Genomic DNA, 15036 nt, shown 5'->3' on the forward strand with positions numbered 1-15036 from the left:
TCCCTATAACTTAACGAACGCTTATTCGTTCTTTCTTTTTTGGATATTTGAAAAATATTTGAGATTTTATCATTAATTACTTAATTGAATATGTATTTTTAACTTCGACTTTATATAAATAAAGACAATATATATATATAAATATTTCACAAATTAATTTTATTTGAAACAATTGTATTCAATAAAAAATTTAGTAGTTTTTTTTTTTAAATCATTCACAAGCTACAATATAAAAATGTAAATACCTTAAAAATGAATACCCTTATAGTCTTATTGCATTTAATCATACGTTATAATCACTTCAATCGAACACCATATTATATTATCAAATGAAATATCCCACATGCAATACCTCAAACCAAACATCATATAATGCAAGATAGGATTAATAATCATTCAATTTTTCATAATATCTAATCCTATCACGCCTAATCCTATCACATAAACCTAACAAGCCCAATATAAAAATTATAAATTTTGGGTGTATTTACAAAAAGTTTATAATAATCCAAATTATATTTAGGAGAACAATTATAATAAAGATATTTTAGGGGTATAAATAATAACGGCATTTTCATTATAAAAAAATTAGTATGTATCATGAGGGGCTATTTTGTTACGTACTATAGTTTAGGAGTGTTATGTTACGTACTATTTTTTTTCAATGATAATTTTATCCATAATTTTTTTACACCAATTTTTACTAGTGACAACTTTTAAAAAATAGTTATCGCTTATAAAATTATGAAATGAATTGTTTTGACATGATGTAAATTCTTGTGACTTAATAAATATAATTAGTGACTATTCAATTGTCATTCGATCTTTATTTATTTATTTTTTTAGCTAACTTTCTCTATTATTGTAGTATATGTAAGTATGGGAAAAATGTAATTTTGGCCCATTAACTATAAGATTTTGGCACTTTCAATTCTGTACGATTTAAAATTTATAATTTAGAATTGTAATTAAAAAAAATTGCACATTTAATCCAATCTTGCCAAGAAAAGCTAAATTGACCTCAAATTATCACGTCTCACACATCACCCAGTTAATTTGGAGCTTTTTAATTTTTTCAATCACTTTTACTAATGTGGCGTGAGGATCGCAATGGAAAATTGCAATTTTGGTTCTATAACAATAAGGGATGGCACATTTAGTGCAAATCTCACTAGAGCAAAAATGTTAAATCAACAAAATTAACGGAAAAAATAAAAATTCACAAATAAAACAGGTCACATACCAACCATGTTCTAATTCCTTACAAATGTAATCTTTTCCGACGACATCAACATTTAAAGAGTCACGATACCTATCTTAGACGTGCATATCAATATATATATATATATATATATATGTAACACTTATATAGTAGTTTTATTTTTTGTAATTTGTATTTGATGGGTGATTAAGGAAAAATGCTGTGAAATATAAAAAATGCCATTCATTAAGGGCATTATAGTCATTTAAGCAAGGATCCGCGCCTTTTCTATCGGCCGGGTCGAAAAGACTCGACCTGGATCCATCTGCCCTTGAAGACCCGGACAATTATAGCCGTCCGATCATTGACGCCGGCCAATAGGATGAGACCACGTGGCTGGTCAACGCTACCCTATTGTGCCCTATATATAGACCCAAAATGCCGTAATTAAAGGTAACTGTTCCGCATTTATTGAGATCGAACCTTGTGATCGCATACTTTTCTCTCGATCAACCTAACTTGAGCATCGGAGGGTCATTTCCGGGGACGTGCCCGACGAGCTCACTGTTTTTGTCTTATTCTCAGGGATCCCAAAATCTGGTCATGGAGGAGTTAGCTATCTGCAACGAGTTCGTGTCTCGGGATCGCTGAATTCGAGCCAGATCAGTTGGCGCCGTCTATGGGAACATTTGAGAAGTATCATGGAAGGTTCATCGAGAAGGAACGCCGGGGATGAAGAGACACCTAGAAAAGGAGGATCCATGGTCCACATAACAAAAGAGGACTTACAAAAATGATCGAGGATGCGAGCCGGAAAGCTATAGTGGAGTATGAGCGAAGGACCGCGACCCCAGTTAGCAAAGAAACAGCTAGAAGGCAGCTATTCGAAAACACCGAGCCTCATAGGGAGTCGAGGGAGTGTAGCGAACCGGAGCGCAGAACTAAAACATCGGTCTCGTCAGAAACAGGGTCCAGTAGCCATGTCCGAACAAAGAAGAGAGAACCGGTAATATCGCGGGCCAAAGTGGAAAGTATGGGAAAAAAGATAGAAAGTCTGAACAAGCAAATCGACGAACTGAAAAAACAAGGAGAGATAGTCGCACATAACAAAAATTCCCCTTTTAACAATGATATTCTGGTTCAAGTGGTAGAACCAGGATTTAGAGTGCCCGACTTGCCAAGATACGATGGAACGAAAGACCCCCACGAACACGTGGCAGTCTTTGATATGGTGATGAATCTGTACGGACAGCCGGGTCCCATTATGACCAAACTATTCGCTACTACTCTAATGGGGAAGGCACAGGAGTGGTTCACTAACTTTCCCCGAGGAAGCATTGACTCACATGAACAGCTCGTTCAAAAATTCTCTTTTCATTTCGCGAGCAGGAGAAAACAGAAGAGATCGGCCACCCATCTCTTCACTATACGACAGAAGGAGGAGACGTTGAAGAGTTTCATGGGCAGATTCAGCAATGAGATGATAGAGGTCCAGGATCTGCGCATTGACATGATGGTCAGTATCTTGATCCACGGACTGAAGAAAGGCCCCTTCACATCTGCGCCCGCATGCGACCCACCAGGCGATGTTAAATAGTTAATGGCTCTAGCTCATAAGTACATAGACGAGGAAGAGATGAACGCAACGAAAGATTCTGAGCGAAGGGAACGCGAACAATTGTCTAGGCAACCATATGATACAAGAGAAGGTGGAGGGAGTAAGCCAAAACAAGAAAAACCCAGAGAGCCAAAGTATCAGCTTAAGTACCACAACTACACTCCGTTGGCCATATCACGCGAGAAGGCACTGATGATGGTCGAAAATGCAGATGTTCTGAAATGGCCAAGGCACACCAGGTATACCCCCTCTAAGAAGTTTTCTAACAAATATTGCAGGTTCCACCGCGAGAGGGGGCACAATACGGAGAAATGCTTCCAGCTTAAGAATGAGATTGAGAGGTTGGTGAGACAAGAATACTTTCGGGATCGGGTCCCCCAAAATTGCAAAGTCAGTAAGGACGAGACGAGGAGAAGCAGGTCGAGGAGTTGAGATCGAAATCCCTGTCCTCGAGGACGGCCAAGACCCAACCCACTGGAAGCAATGCACCAACCAAAGGGGTAATCTACACCATCGTAGGGGGTTCGAGCTCGGGAGACTCGAACAGGACCAGGAAAAGATGCGCTGGAACCATACACTCGAACAGAGCTGAAAGTCGAGGAGGAAGAGGCCATTTCCTTTAACAACTCAGACAAGTCAGAAGAAAACGGGGAGATGAATGATCCAATGGTCGTCAAACTAGACATAGCAAACTTCACCGTCCACAAAGTGTTGGTAGATAGTGGGAGCTCCGCGGATATCATCTTAAAAATCGTGCTCGATAAAATGGGTCTAGAGAACATTCGTTTGGAACCAGTGAAAACCCCATTGGTCGGTTTCGGTGGGAGCGAAGTAGCATCCTTAGAAATGATCGAGCTGCCAGTGTCTATGGGAGATGAACCTAAACGAAAAACTATGATGGTGAAATTTTTGGTGGTAGACACCCCGTTCACGTACAATGTGATCTTGGGTACACCCGGCTTGAATTTGTTTAGGGCCGTCATCTCCACCTATCACATGAAAATGAAGTTCCCTACGGATAATGGGATAGGAGAGGTAGCCAACGACCAGAGAGAAGCTCGGAGATGTTACAATTTGTCGCTGAGGAAGGAACCCGGACAAAAGAGGAGAAGGATGGGGGAGGACGCAGAGCCCAGACCGTACGAAGCCGAGCACATGAAGCCTAGCGACGATTACAAGAGCGTGCAGCTCGAACCGAGCAAACAAGGAAAGTCCACTAGGATCGAAGCGAACTTGGGAGGCAGCGAGATGGCCCTGATCGAATTTTGAGGAAGAATGTGGACATGTTTGCCTGGAGCCCGTTTGATTTTACAGGTATCGACCCCGAAGTGATCGTGCATATATTGAACGTGGATCCGATCGCGCGACCAGTGCAACAGAAAAAGAGGTCGTTCGGGAACGATAAAAACGAGATAATCTGGAAGGAAGTGGACAAGCTGCTTAAAGCCGGGTATGTATCAGAAGTTCAATACACTGATTGGCTATCTAACGTGGTTCTTGTCCCCAAATCTTCGGGGAAATGGCGTATGTGCATAGACTTTACAGATTTGAATAAAGCTTGCCCGAAGGACCCATACCCATTGCCTATGATCGATGTCATGGTGGATTCCACGGCCAGGTTCGAAATGTTCTCAATGATGGATGCCTACCAAGGATATCACCAAATCTACATGGCTGAAGAGGACAGAGATAAGACCTCATTCATTACTGAAAAGGGGATTTATTGTTATAATATGATGCCTTTTAGTTTGAAGAATGCAAGAGCAACGTACCAGCGGTTGGAACATCCTGACTAACAAAATCTCTTGTTGATCTCATTTCTGTACCATCAACTTGGCACTATCTGTGGGAACTGCCTGACCCGTTGAGGGTACAGACTAGATCTCAAGCTTGAGGCGTTGCATTGGAAAAACAAATTAAAGCGGTAAAGTCTTAGAAACAATGACATTTGTTAATTTTTATTTATATTGTAGGCGAGAAATGCTTTCAGGATCCTACAAGCTTAACAAAGGCCACATTAAATTTGACTGTGTAGAAGAGCGCAAGAACTCTAAGAAAATTATGTCAAGCTCCCAGTATATACAAGTTTATGAAGGAACGAATATTTTTAAAGTAAGTGGTTGTGATTTATTTAATATTCTTGCATAATTCATATTTGTCAAGATAGCAGTAATAAGAATGGTCAGGTAATCCATATATAGGAAAAGAGAGCAATAATAATTTTGTAAAAAAAAAAAAAAGATGTGATGGAGAGGTGAGACGTGGTTGACCCTTGCCATGATGGATGCGCTCAACAACACATAATAAAAAAATTATTTTTTGTTCTGATGGGGAGATGGTATAGAAATTGGCCTAGCTCTCCCCCCTTTGTCGGGTGACTTGTCTCACGTTCTGGCTCTCTTTTTGTTCTGTATCTTTACACTTAAATTCCCAAGAAGGTTGAACTAGAGCACTTGGCTTTATTAGGATGACGTGCTAACCAACTGATCTAATACGTCTTTGTTTATGCATGATAAATGACAGTCTAAAATAATTTATCCAGAAGATAATAAACATTTTATATAGAATGTTCATCACGACAACATGCCTCAAAATAGGGAATAATAAACTCAAATTTTATAGAAATTAAAAAAAAAATCAAGGTGCATAAAAAAAGTCTGAAAACCAATAACAAACAAGCTTCCTTGATGCGCATAATAGAACGCACTAGAGCACTTGGCTTTATTAGGATGACGTGCTAACCAACTGATCTAATACGTCTTTATTTATGCATGATAAATGACAGTCTAAAATAATTTATCTAGAAGATAATAAACATTTTATATAGAATGTTCATCACGACAACATGCTTCAAAATAGGGAGTAATAAACTCAAATTTTATAGAAATTAAAAAAAAAAATCGAGGTGCATAAAAAAAGTCTCAAAACTAATAACAAACAAGCTTCCTTGATGCGCATAATAGAACGCCTCAAACCCAAGGATAGTTAAGCTTGAGGCGAATAAAAAAAACCCCGAAACCAGTGACAAAAGCTTCCTTGAGGCACATAATAGAATGCCGCGAAGCAATAACAGCAAAACTTCCTTGACGCGCATAAAATAAAATGCCACAAAGCCAGTGATAAACAAACACATAATAGAATGTCCCGAAACCAATCAAGCTTCCTATTAAAATTACTACCATCACAGAGACATTAATTATCTCTGCCCTTTAGCAAGTGAAACGGTTCTCTCATTAAAACCAAATTAATAAACTCACTTCTGCAAAGAAAGCAATATTTTTGTATTGACTATTGTTCTAAAAGAATCTAGTTATAAGGACTAGCTAACCTATTTCGAAATTATTTACTTAGCTTATGAATTTTTACCTTAAGAAAGAACAGGCCTGTGAAAGAGCGTTGTGGTCTGATTTAATTCCTAAATATCTTAAGAATATATTTAGAAATTTGGGGGCTGTTGATGGGAAAAAAAAAAAATCAACCTGTACAAAGAAAGGTTGACATTCTAAAAAATGGTAAAATTATGTAATTGATTTTAACTGTTTTGATTATTAAGTGATTAAGTATGATATAGTAAGTAGCATAATTGTCTCTAACGTATGAAAACTAGAAACCAGTCCAGGTTCCAAGTGACAATATATGAAAGCTAGAAAGTTGTCCAAGTTTAAGGAGATAATGTAGCAGTTACTAATAGAATGTTTTCAATGAACAAAGACCAAAGAGGAGTTCAGATTCAAGAAAACAACACAGCACAATCCAAGCCCCTTATCTAGGGGTGGGAAATGTGCGAGTTGGATCGGTTCAATATGGGCCGGTTCAAAATGGGTTTAAATTCTAGGGTTGAAAATGGTTATTTAAATTTTTTTCCGTTTCATTTAAATGTTTCAATTGTAATGCTTAAAAATATTAGTTTAAAATACAAAACGAAAATGTCTAAAGGGTGAGGAAGGGGAGTCCTTATACTTCTATTTACGCGGACACATGCCGGACATGGTGATACGGAAACAGTCGCATGGAAAATTTTAAAAGTTTCAGATACAACAAGGCTCTCACACGCGAATATCATGTCCAACATATGTCAAGGCTATGCCAAGATGTGTCTGCTTCCGACGCTTGTCGAACACTATACGAAATAAATTTTTGAAGTGTAAGGACATCAATTTCATGGACTGAGAAATTTCCATAATCTCCAATTTTATATGTGCATGTGAAAAATGGGACAAGTTATGAGACATCCATCAAAAAGAGTCCTAAGCATATTAATTTTTTATAGAGTCTAAAATGTCAAATTTTTATATGTACGGAATAAAAATTGCGTTTAAGCCTATATATATATATATTTGTGTATTTCTTTAACATTATGCTATGATTTTTTATAATCTCTCAATTATACAGGAAAAAATGCAAATAAACCCCTTGTGATATCGTAAATTGAGCAAATTATCCCCTTTTGAAAAAATAAATAACAATTTACCTCCTATGATTTTTAAAATGAAGTAATTTACCTTCGTGTATAAGGAGTTAAATTGCTTCATTTTAAAAAGTATAGGTGTAGATTGCTATATTTTTTTAAAAAATAATGTTCTCATTTTAAATATCGCCCGGTAAATTGCTATTTAGCCACTATTTATAACAAAATAACTGTTGAATTTACTTCTTGGAAAACAGTTGTAACAGAAAGTAGTGCAGATTGATCAAACATGGACTTATTTTTGCATGGTGTTCAACTTCAGAATATGACTATGAACTTCCTTCTCCTTCTCCATTCCATTTCCAAATCTCTTGTCATCCAAATTTCCCTCTCCAATACTACTTCCCCGTATAAGTCTTTTCCTACACCTCAGCCTCCCGCCTCCGTCCCACTCCTCTTCCACCGCTGATATACTTGTCTTGTCCTCTCCCACTTCCGCAATGGCTTCACCGCCAACCGCCGCCGGCCCCACCATCCGAAATCCAGGGAACCCTGACGCCACCCCGCCACCATCCATCCTGCACCTTTCTTTCAACCAGGAAGGAGGCAGCTTTGCCGTCGGCACCACCAACGGCTTCATGATATTCAACACCAGCCCTTTTGTACAAATCATTCGCCAAGACTTCTCCAAGAATGACCAAGGTGGTGGCGTTGGTGTTGTGCAGAGGATCTTCAGCACCAACGTATTCGCCGTAGTCGGCGGAGGGGTCGGCCCAGAACTCAGCCGCAATAAAATCATGATTTGGGATGATCTTATGAGAAAATTCACTGGGGAGCTCTATTTCCGTTCCGAAGTGAAGAGCGTTCGCCTCAGGTGGGACCGCATTGTTGCGGTGACGATGCAGAAGGTGCACGTTTTCGATCGAACGGACTTGCGATTGTTGCATCAGATAGAGACGGCGCCCAATCCGAAGGGGTTGTGTGAAGTTGCCCTGTCGGGGCAGATGGTTCTCGTTTGCTTGGGATCGGATAAGGGGGAGGTGAGGGTGGAGCACTACGGGTTAAGTAGGAGTAGGCTGATAAAGGCCCACGATTCGGATGTTGCTTGTGTTGCTTTGTCGAATGACGGGAGGCTGCTGGCAACAGCGAGCACGAAGGGGACGTTGGTTAGGGTGTTCGACATATCAGACGGAAGGCTGCTTCAGGAGGTACATATGCCTTTACTGTTTATCGTTTATGCTAAATTTGATGTGTGGAATAGAACCAAATACTGTTAGATTTATGTCTTTTTATATGAATATTAATTAACAACGGCCGCGACAATGGTTCTTTAATGGTATTTTTTGTTGTTTGTATAGATGAGGCCAAAATTATTAGCTATGACTAAAAACCCGTTTTAACTTATGTCCGAGCTTATAGCATATTTTAAATAAGATTAATTGCCGCATATTCTTCCCACGCGTTTATGCAAATTATTCGGAGAAACAACTGATTTACGAGTTAACATAAGTTCTTTGAACGAAAATCGTCGTTTCTTGAGGTTATATTTGTGGTTGGAGCCGAGTAATTGGTTCTTGAAGCATTGTCACTAGTATTTACCCAACTGCAGCTTAAACTATCTCAATCAGCTCTTGAACTTTGCAGTCTGATATGCTCTTTCTTGTGATGATTTCATGTTATTCTCTGGGCCGGACTTTGTTCTCTGCCTCTAAATATCTTCCCTGTTTAAATGTAGTTGAGAAGGGGTTCTGAAAGAGCAGAGATTCACAGCCTTTCTTTCTCCTCTGATGCCGAGTGGCTGGTTGCCTCAAGCAATAAAGGAACCGTCCATGTTTTCAGCTTAAACACGGGCTCAAGATCCACCGGAACCGATGGATCACAGGAAGCAGAACAAAGTAGTAGTCCTGTTTCGCGTCTTTCCTCCTTCAAAGGTAGTTTGTTTAGAACATGCTCTATTCTCTTTTATGTAGTTTTTAGTGCAAAAGCTTGAAAAATGATCAAGGCAGCTTTAAGCAATGTACTGCTCTAGAATGAAGTAGTTCAAACACTGCAGGTATTCTGCCCAAGTACTTCAGTTCCGAGTGGTCGGTGGCTCGGTTTCGTGTACCAGACGATATACAACACGTCGTCGCATTTGGCCAGCAACAGAACACAGTTCTCATTATCGGCACCAATGGCATGTATGTATTTGAGGGAGTTTGTCTAAGCTTACTTATAAATCTTGCAAATGTTGGTAAAAAAATAAAAAGTTATACATATGTTGGTGTTTGTACAGATTCTACAGATGCAAGTTTGATCCAATTGCTGGTGGGGAGATGACACAAATGGAATGCCACAACTTCCTTCACCCAGAACTCAACTCCTGAGTACACTTCAGCTTAGCACAGCTGCTAGATTTTGCAGGCAATTCATTGGATTGTGAATGTGTTAGTTTGGTTGAAAATTGCAAATAGTTACAGATACGCACTCTGCCAGTATAAAATCCAGTTCTTTGTTTTGCGTATATACAAGTTTTCAATGCAAATATCCTTTTGAATCTTGATCTGCCTATATTATGTTTGGAGAAATATAACTTATTGTTATGGCTAGGGTATAAACGAGTCAAACTCGAGTTGAGCTCGGCAAAAAGTTCAGGCTCGAGTTCGAGTCCGAGCTTATGATTTTGAACTCCAACTCGAGCTCAATGCGCTGAAATTATTTAGACTCGAGCTTGAGCTCTAACTTGTTAAAAAAAAAATTATTTTTTTTATTAATAATTAAAATTAAAATGAAGCAATAATTATTTTAGAATATTTATTATCTATAATTAATAAATATGTGGGGGGATGTTAAGATTAGCAACGTGCTGTCAGCAGCACTGGTGCGTGAATGATGCTGAAGATGTTTTGCAGAAAAGAGGAAGAAGAAGAGGGACTTGGCGGGAAAATTTTTAAAGGCTATTAAAAACGTGTTTTAGCTCTTGCATCTTTATTGGTTTCTTTCTTTTCTTTATTTCAGCGTTTCTTAGTCAGATTATGAACATCTTGAGTGCTGAATATTAGGAGAAGTATTATGATTGTAAAGAATGGTGAGAATTCCTGTTCTCAAGTGAAATTATGCCTTTAAAAAGACTGATATCTTGCTGATGAAGTTTTGGTTTATGAACTACTTTTTTCTTTGTTTAACCTGCTTGCAAATGCATTAACACTTGGTCGTTGCACTTTGGGAGCTTCTACATGAGCTTCTTCTTAGTTGTTCTCATGTACTCACCTAAAACATGCACCTTCTTAGTTTCAATCTGTTAATTAAAGTCCATAAGAATATTAGTGTCAACATATAATGAGTGTCAACATATAATGTCACCTTGCCGTCAAAACTTCCCATCTCAACACAGATTCAGGAAATCAAGTTTATGTTGGGCATGATCTTCGATAAGATGGGTATCCAAATGTTGTTCCCCAACCAATTACCGGTTGCTAATGCCCCAACTAAGGAGTCCACGCAACAACAGGACGAAGAAACTGCAGACCCTGAGCCAACCGACCAGCATTCAGCCCAGCCGTTATATTAGGATGTTTTATGTTTTTGTTTTAAAATTCAAATAGTGAACAATACATTGTATTTAAATTATTTTGGCTAATTTTAATTTCTTTTGCATGGAAAATATTATCTTTAATTATAAATTTAATACAGTAAAATTTTGCCCAATAAAAAATATTAAAACAAAAAAAGAAAACTATTTTTTTTTTAAAATTAACTAGAAGTAGGGATGGAATTCGGGACGATATTCCGTCCCGAATAAAAAAAAAACACATCCCAAGGCTGTCCCAAACTCCATCCCAACAACCGTTCAAAAAATTATACGTTCGATTTAAAAGCTATGAAACATGCTCCATATAAGGAGTACATGGGTGGGGACATAGAGTACTTTGATTTTGCTGACATAGATCAAATAGATATGCTTGACATGTGGGGATATGCTGAAAAGTTGGGATTTAAAGAAAGAGACAGAATTAGATTTTGGCTTAAACATGACAAAAATTTTAACAGAAAATGTAAAGCAATTGAAAAAGATGCAGATGTGTATGGAATGAAAAAATACATATCTAAAAGCTATGAAGTTGATATATTTTTAGAGCATCTTGATATGGCTGGAGTAGTTGACAGTGAGATTATGGGTACTGAACCTATTGTTGTTGATGATTCTGGTTGGGTTAAGGTCTTGGAAAATTAGAGGATTGTGGTGCATGAGGGGGCTGATGTTGAAGAAACTGAAGAAGAAGCTGTGTTTTTCTAATAGTGATTATGATATATCTAAAGATGATAGGTTATTTGAAAAACATATTGATGTTGGGGTTGAGGGTAATGAATATATTAGTAAGGGTATGTGTACTAGGCTACAAGATGGGGAGGGTGAGGAAGACTGTGTAGTGTCTAATGATGAATTTGCAAGTGATGAGGAGGCAAGGATGAAATATCCAATGTTTAATCCTTGGAATGATGGTAAGAATCCTGAAATTAAACTAGCTTTGATTTTTAGTTGAAAGGGGTTCCTTGTGTGGATTACTTGGCAGTGGTGAAATACGCCCACTAAAATCTCTAGGAAGTTCACTAAAATCTCTAGGAAGTTCATGTAACCAATTTCTCTTGGCGTCCCCTAGTCGTGTTTTTAAATGCTGGAGGATTATCTGGTAGCTCATTTACTTATGGGTTGTTGACCAAAGTGAACAATTGCTTGAGTTTTAGTTCTTCTAACTAGCTTTTCGATTTGCCCCGTTGAAATTGTGTCCCATTATTCGTGATTAAAATTCTAGGGATACCAAATCGAGAGATGAAGTTTTGCCAGACGAATTTAATCACTTTCTTTTCACTGATTTTTTAAAGTGGCTCTGTCTAGACTCACATAGTAAAAATAGTCAACGGCCACAATTAGGTATTCCTTCTGCCATAACCTCTTAAAAAATTTAAAATTCTAATGACCACATGTTGGGAGCTACATAAAACCTCTTAAGGTTTAAAACTCCAACGACCATAAGCCGGGAGTTACATTACCTCTTCAGGTTTTAAACGTTAACCACAAGTCGGAAGCTACATAACCTCTTAAGTTTTAAAATTTTGACTATCTTTATCTATTTTTCATCAGTTTCTCACTATTATAAAAACTAATTGAAAAAAATATACCCATATGATTAAATACATGATTAATCGATCCGATTAAATTAAACGAATCAAGTATAGAAATGGTTAAATTTAATAAATTAAGTAATTTAAATCCTTAATTATAGCATCCCTGATTCAATTGAAACATTGAACTGATCACTAATTTATAATTACTCAAACTCATAAAATTTTCTAATTAAGCATTGAATCAGATAGTATAAATTTATTTCTTAAAGACACTAATTAAATAATATAACTATATAAATTAATACTAAATTAAAATTAAAATTCTTACCTTTGCTTCGTCTTCTTCCAAGAGTGAAAGAGAGAAAAAGTGTGCAATTGTGTGCGTGTAGTGTGTGTGGGTGTTTGTGTTTAGTGATTGAGGGTGGGGAACCCATCCCACCGCATCCTCATCCATTTTATATATACATATTATTTTAATCTTTTTTAAAATGTTCATTATGTCCCTTCTATTTTTTTTAAATATGATTTGTTCTCAAATATTTTATAAAACTCTAATTTACTCCATTCAAATTTTAATATAACTAAAATTTAAATATATTATTTATTTATTAATTAACTAATTTATGAATTAATTCCATAATTATGTATTAAAATCTTTGGACGTTACATTTCACCTAGTTACAGGTTAGCCAGGGTTTCACCTTAACGATAGGGGCCTCAGCAGCCAGGAGGGCTGCTAGAGGTACCTAGTGTCGGCTGCCATTTGTGCCTGCATTGCTACTCTAATCATCTGCTGCATCGTTTCTAATACACCTTGGGGACAACCTCCTAGAGGAAGTATTTGAGGAAGTGATGTTGCAAGCTGGATCCACGGTTCAGTAGTGGCAGATGAACCTCCTGCTCTATGACTAGCAAGGGCTATAGGTGCCCTGATACCACCTAGAAAGATTGTGTGTCCCTTGCGTGGAAATCAACAGCTTTCTGCTTTTTCATTTCACTCTTTGGAGTTTCAATGAATCTCATGTCTTAGCTCTGTGTTACCACAGCTGGCACTACTTGATACAAACAAAAATTACTTGTTCGAGTACGTCCAACTTGAGATATTTGGGCCTAGTTCACAAGTCTTAAAACGAGGACCTGCAACAAGTACGCTAGCACTCCAACACTCAAATCAGTAAACAGTTATGAAAATAAGAATTAAACTAAAAAAGCGTAATATATTATGGTGATTCAGTGCTTTAGTGCTTCATATGATAGTGCTTTTATGTGTGTGAATGTTGTAAAATGGGTACCCTTTTACCGGAGGGAAGGGCCCCTTTTTTAAAGTATGCACCATTTGGCGGTTGAGAGAATACAGTCCCTTTGGGACTCGAAAAGATGGTTGTCGAGCAATAATCTCTAGCAGTTTCAGAGAGCATCTTTTGAGTATCGACTGTTGGGGGCTTTACCCCTCAGGAGGATACCTTCTCACGAGATAAGTCTCCCAAGCTCCTAGGGGTAGTTTAGACGAGCTGAACAACCTACCTAGATCCTTGGGCATTCTAGGAGCCACATAGCCATCTCTCCTCCGAGTTGTTTGATTGGCATTCTACCATTTGTGCATGAGGATGTGTTGACACCCATGTGGCTGCTAGGCCAGCCTCCTCCTTGGCCTTTTAACTAGCCTTCAGGAGGTTTTTTTGGGCCTCCCTGTTTAACAGATCCCTCTTAAGGGATCCAAGCCTGAGGTCTCTTTTCCTTGGGCCGGATGTATCTTTGGGCTTTTGTTGGGTCTTTCACGAGCTGGACTCCTCCTTGGGCAATACTAATAAATTTTATTAAATTTAGAATTTAATTATTTAAAATATATATTAAATAGTGTAGATTAGCTACAATAGTTTTATTTGATAATTAGCTCAACGCTGATTTCAACTTCAAAATTTATCTTACCTATTTAGCTATAGTTAATCCAAGTGGCACCCTAAGATATTTAAAAGGAAACACCCATTCTTTATAGTGAGGAGATCTATCATTGATCTGTTTGTACCAGAAGACTACTAAAATAAACATGGCGCATGGTCCTTAGTAGGAGAAGATAAAGTGGAGAGAATGGAGGTGCGGGGAATCGAACCCCGTGCCTCTCGCATGCAAAGCGAGCGCTCTACCATATGAGCTACACCCCCTCATGCAAATATATTGTAGTTATTATAATATTCTCATGATAATTACATTTTATTATATGATAAAATCATTAATTTCAAACATAATTTTATTGCCCTTATTTTTATTATTGTCACTGATCAACCCATGTATAAATTTATAAAAAAAAAAAATAGCAATTTACTCCCTGTATAAATTGCTTCATTTTAAAAAACACAAGGGATAAATTGCTTCTTTTTTTTTTATAGAGGATAATTTGCTCATTTACAATATTATAGGAGGGTAAATTGCATTAAAGGCCTTATTATATTCATAACAGTAATAAGGGGTCTTTTCTTTTGTTTTATTATAGTAAGAATGCTATGATTAGAAGGAAGATAAACATAAATATCATCTATGACAAATGTATCTCAAAGAACTACAATAATAAATAAAAGAAATATAAATAAGTGAAGTAATATCTAATATGAACTGAGAGAAAAATTAAAAAACAAGTGCAATTATCAATTTTAAAAACAAAAAAGATAAACAAAAGCAACTAATAAGAAGGACAAAGATCAAAGG

General features: G+C 37.3%; 1 protein-coding gene and 1 non-coding gene across 2 annotated transcripts; one reads left to right on the forward strand and one right to left on the reverse strand.

Annotated features, from left to right (window-relative positions):
• The first annotated feature begins 7727 nt into the window (after positions 1-7727).
• LOC105172361 (autophagy-related protein 18a) lies at positions 7728-9593 on the forward strand. Its single transcript, XM_011093750.3, has 4 exons — positions 7728-8435; positions 8963-9158; positions 9281-9407; positions 9503-9593. Exons 1-4 carry the CDS (start codon positions 7728-7730, stop codon positions 9591-9593), a joined length of 1122 nt encoding a protein of 373 aa, XP_011092052.1.
• A 4829-nt stretch (positions 9594-14422) lies between these two features.
• On the reverse strand, positions 14423-14495 carry TRNAA-UGC (transfer RNA alanine (anticodon UGC)). Its single transcript has one exon. It is a non-coding gene; the product is annotated as a tRNA-Ala (tRNA).
• Between the last annotated feature and the right edge of the window lie 541 nt (positions 14496-15036).

The sequence above is a fragment of the Sesamum indicum genome, linkage group LG10 (genome assembly GCF_026168435.1).
Source record: "Sesamum indicum cultivar Baizhima isolate 11 linkage group LG10, ASM2616843v1, whole genome shotgun sequence".
NCBI lineage: Eukaryota > Viridiplantae > Streptophyta > Magnoliopsida > Lamiales > Pedaliaceae > Sesamum > Sesamum indicum.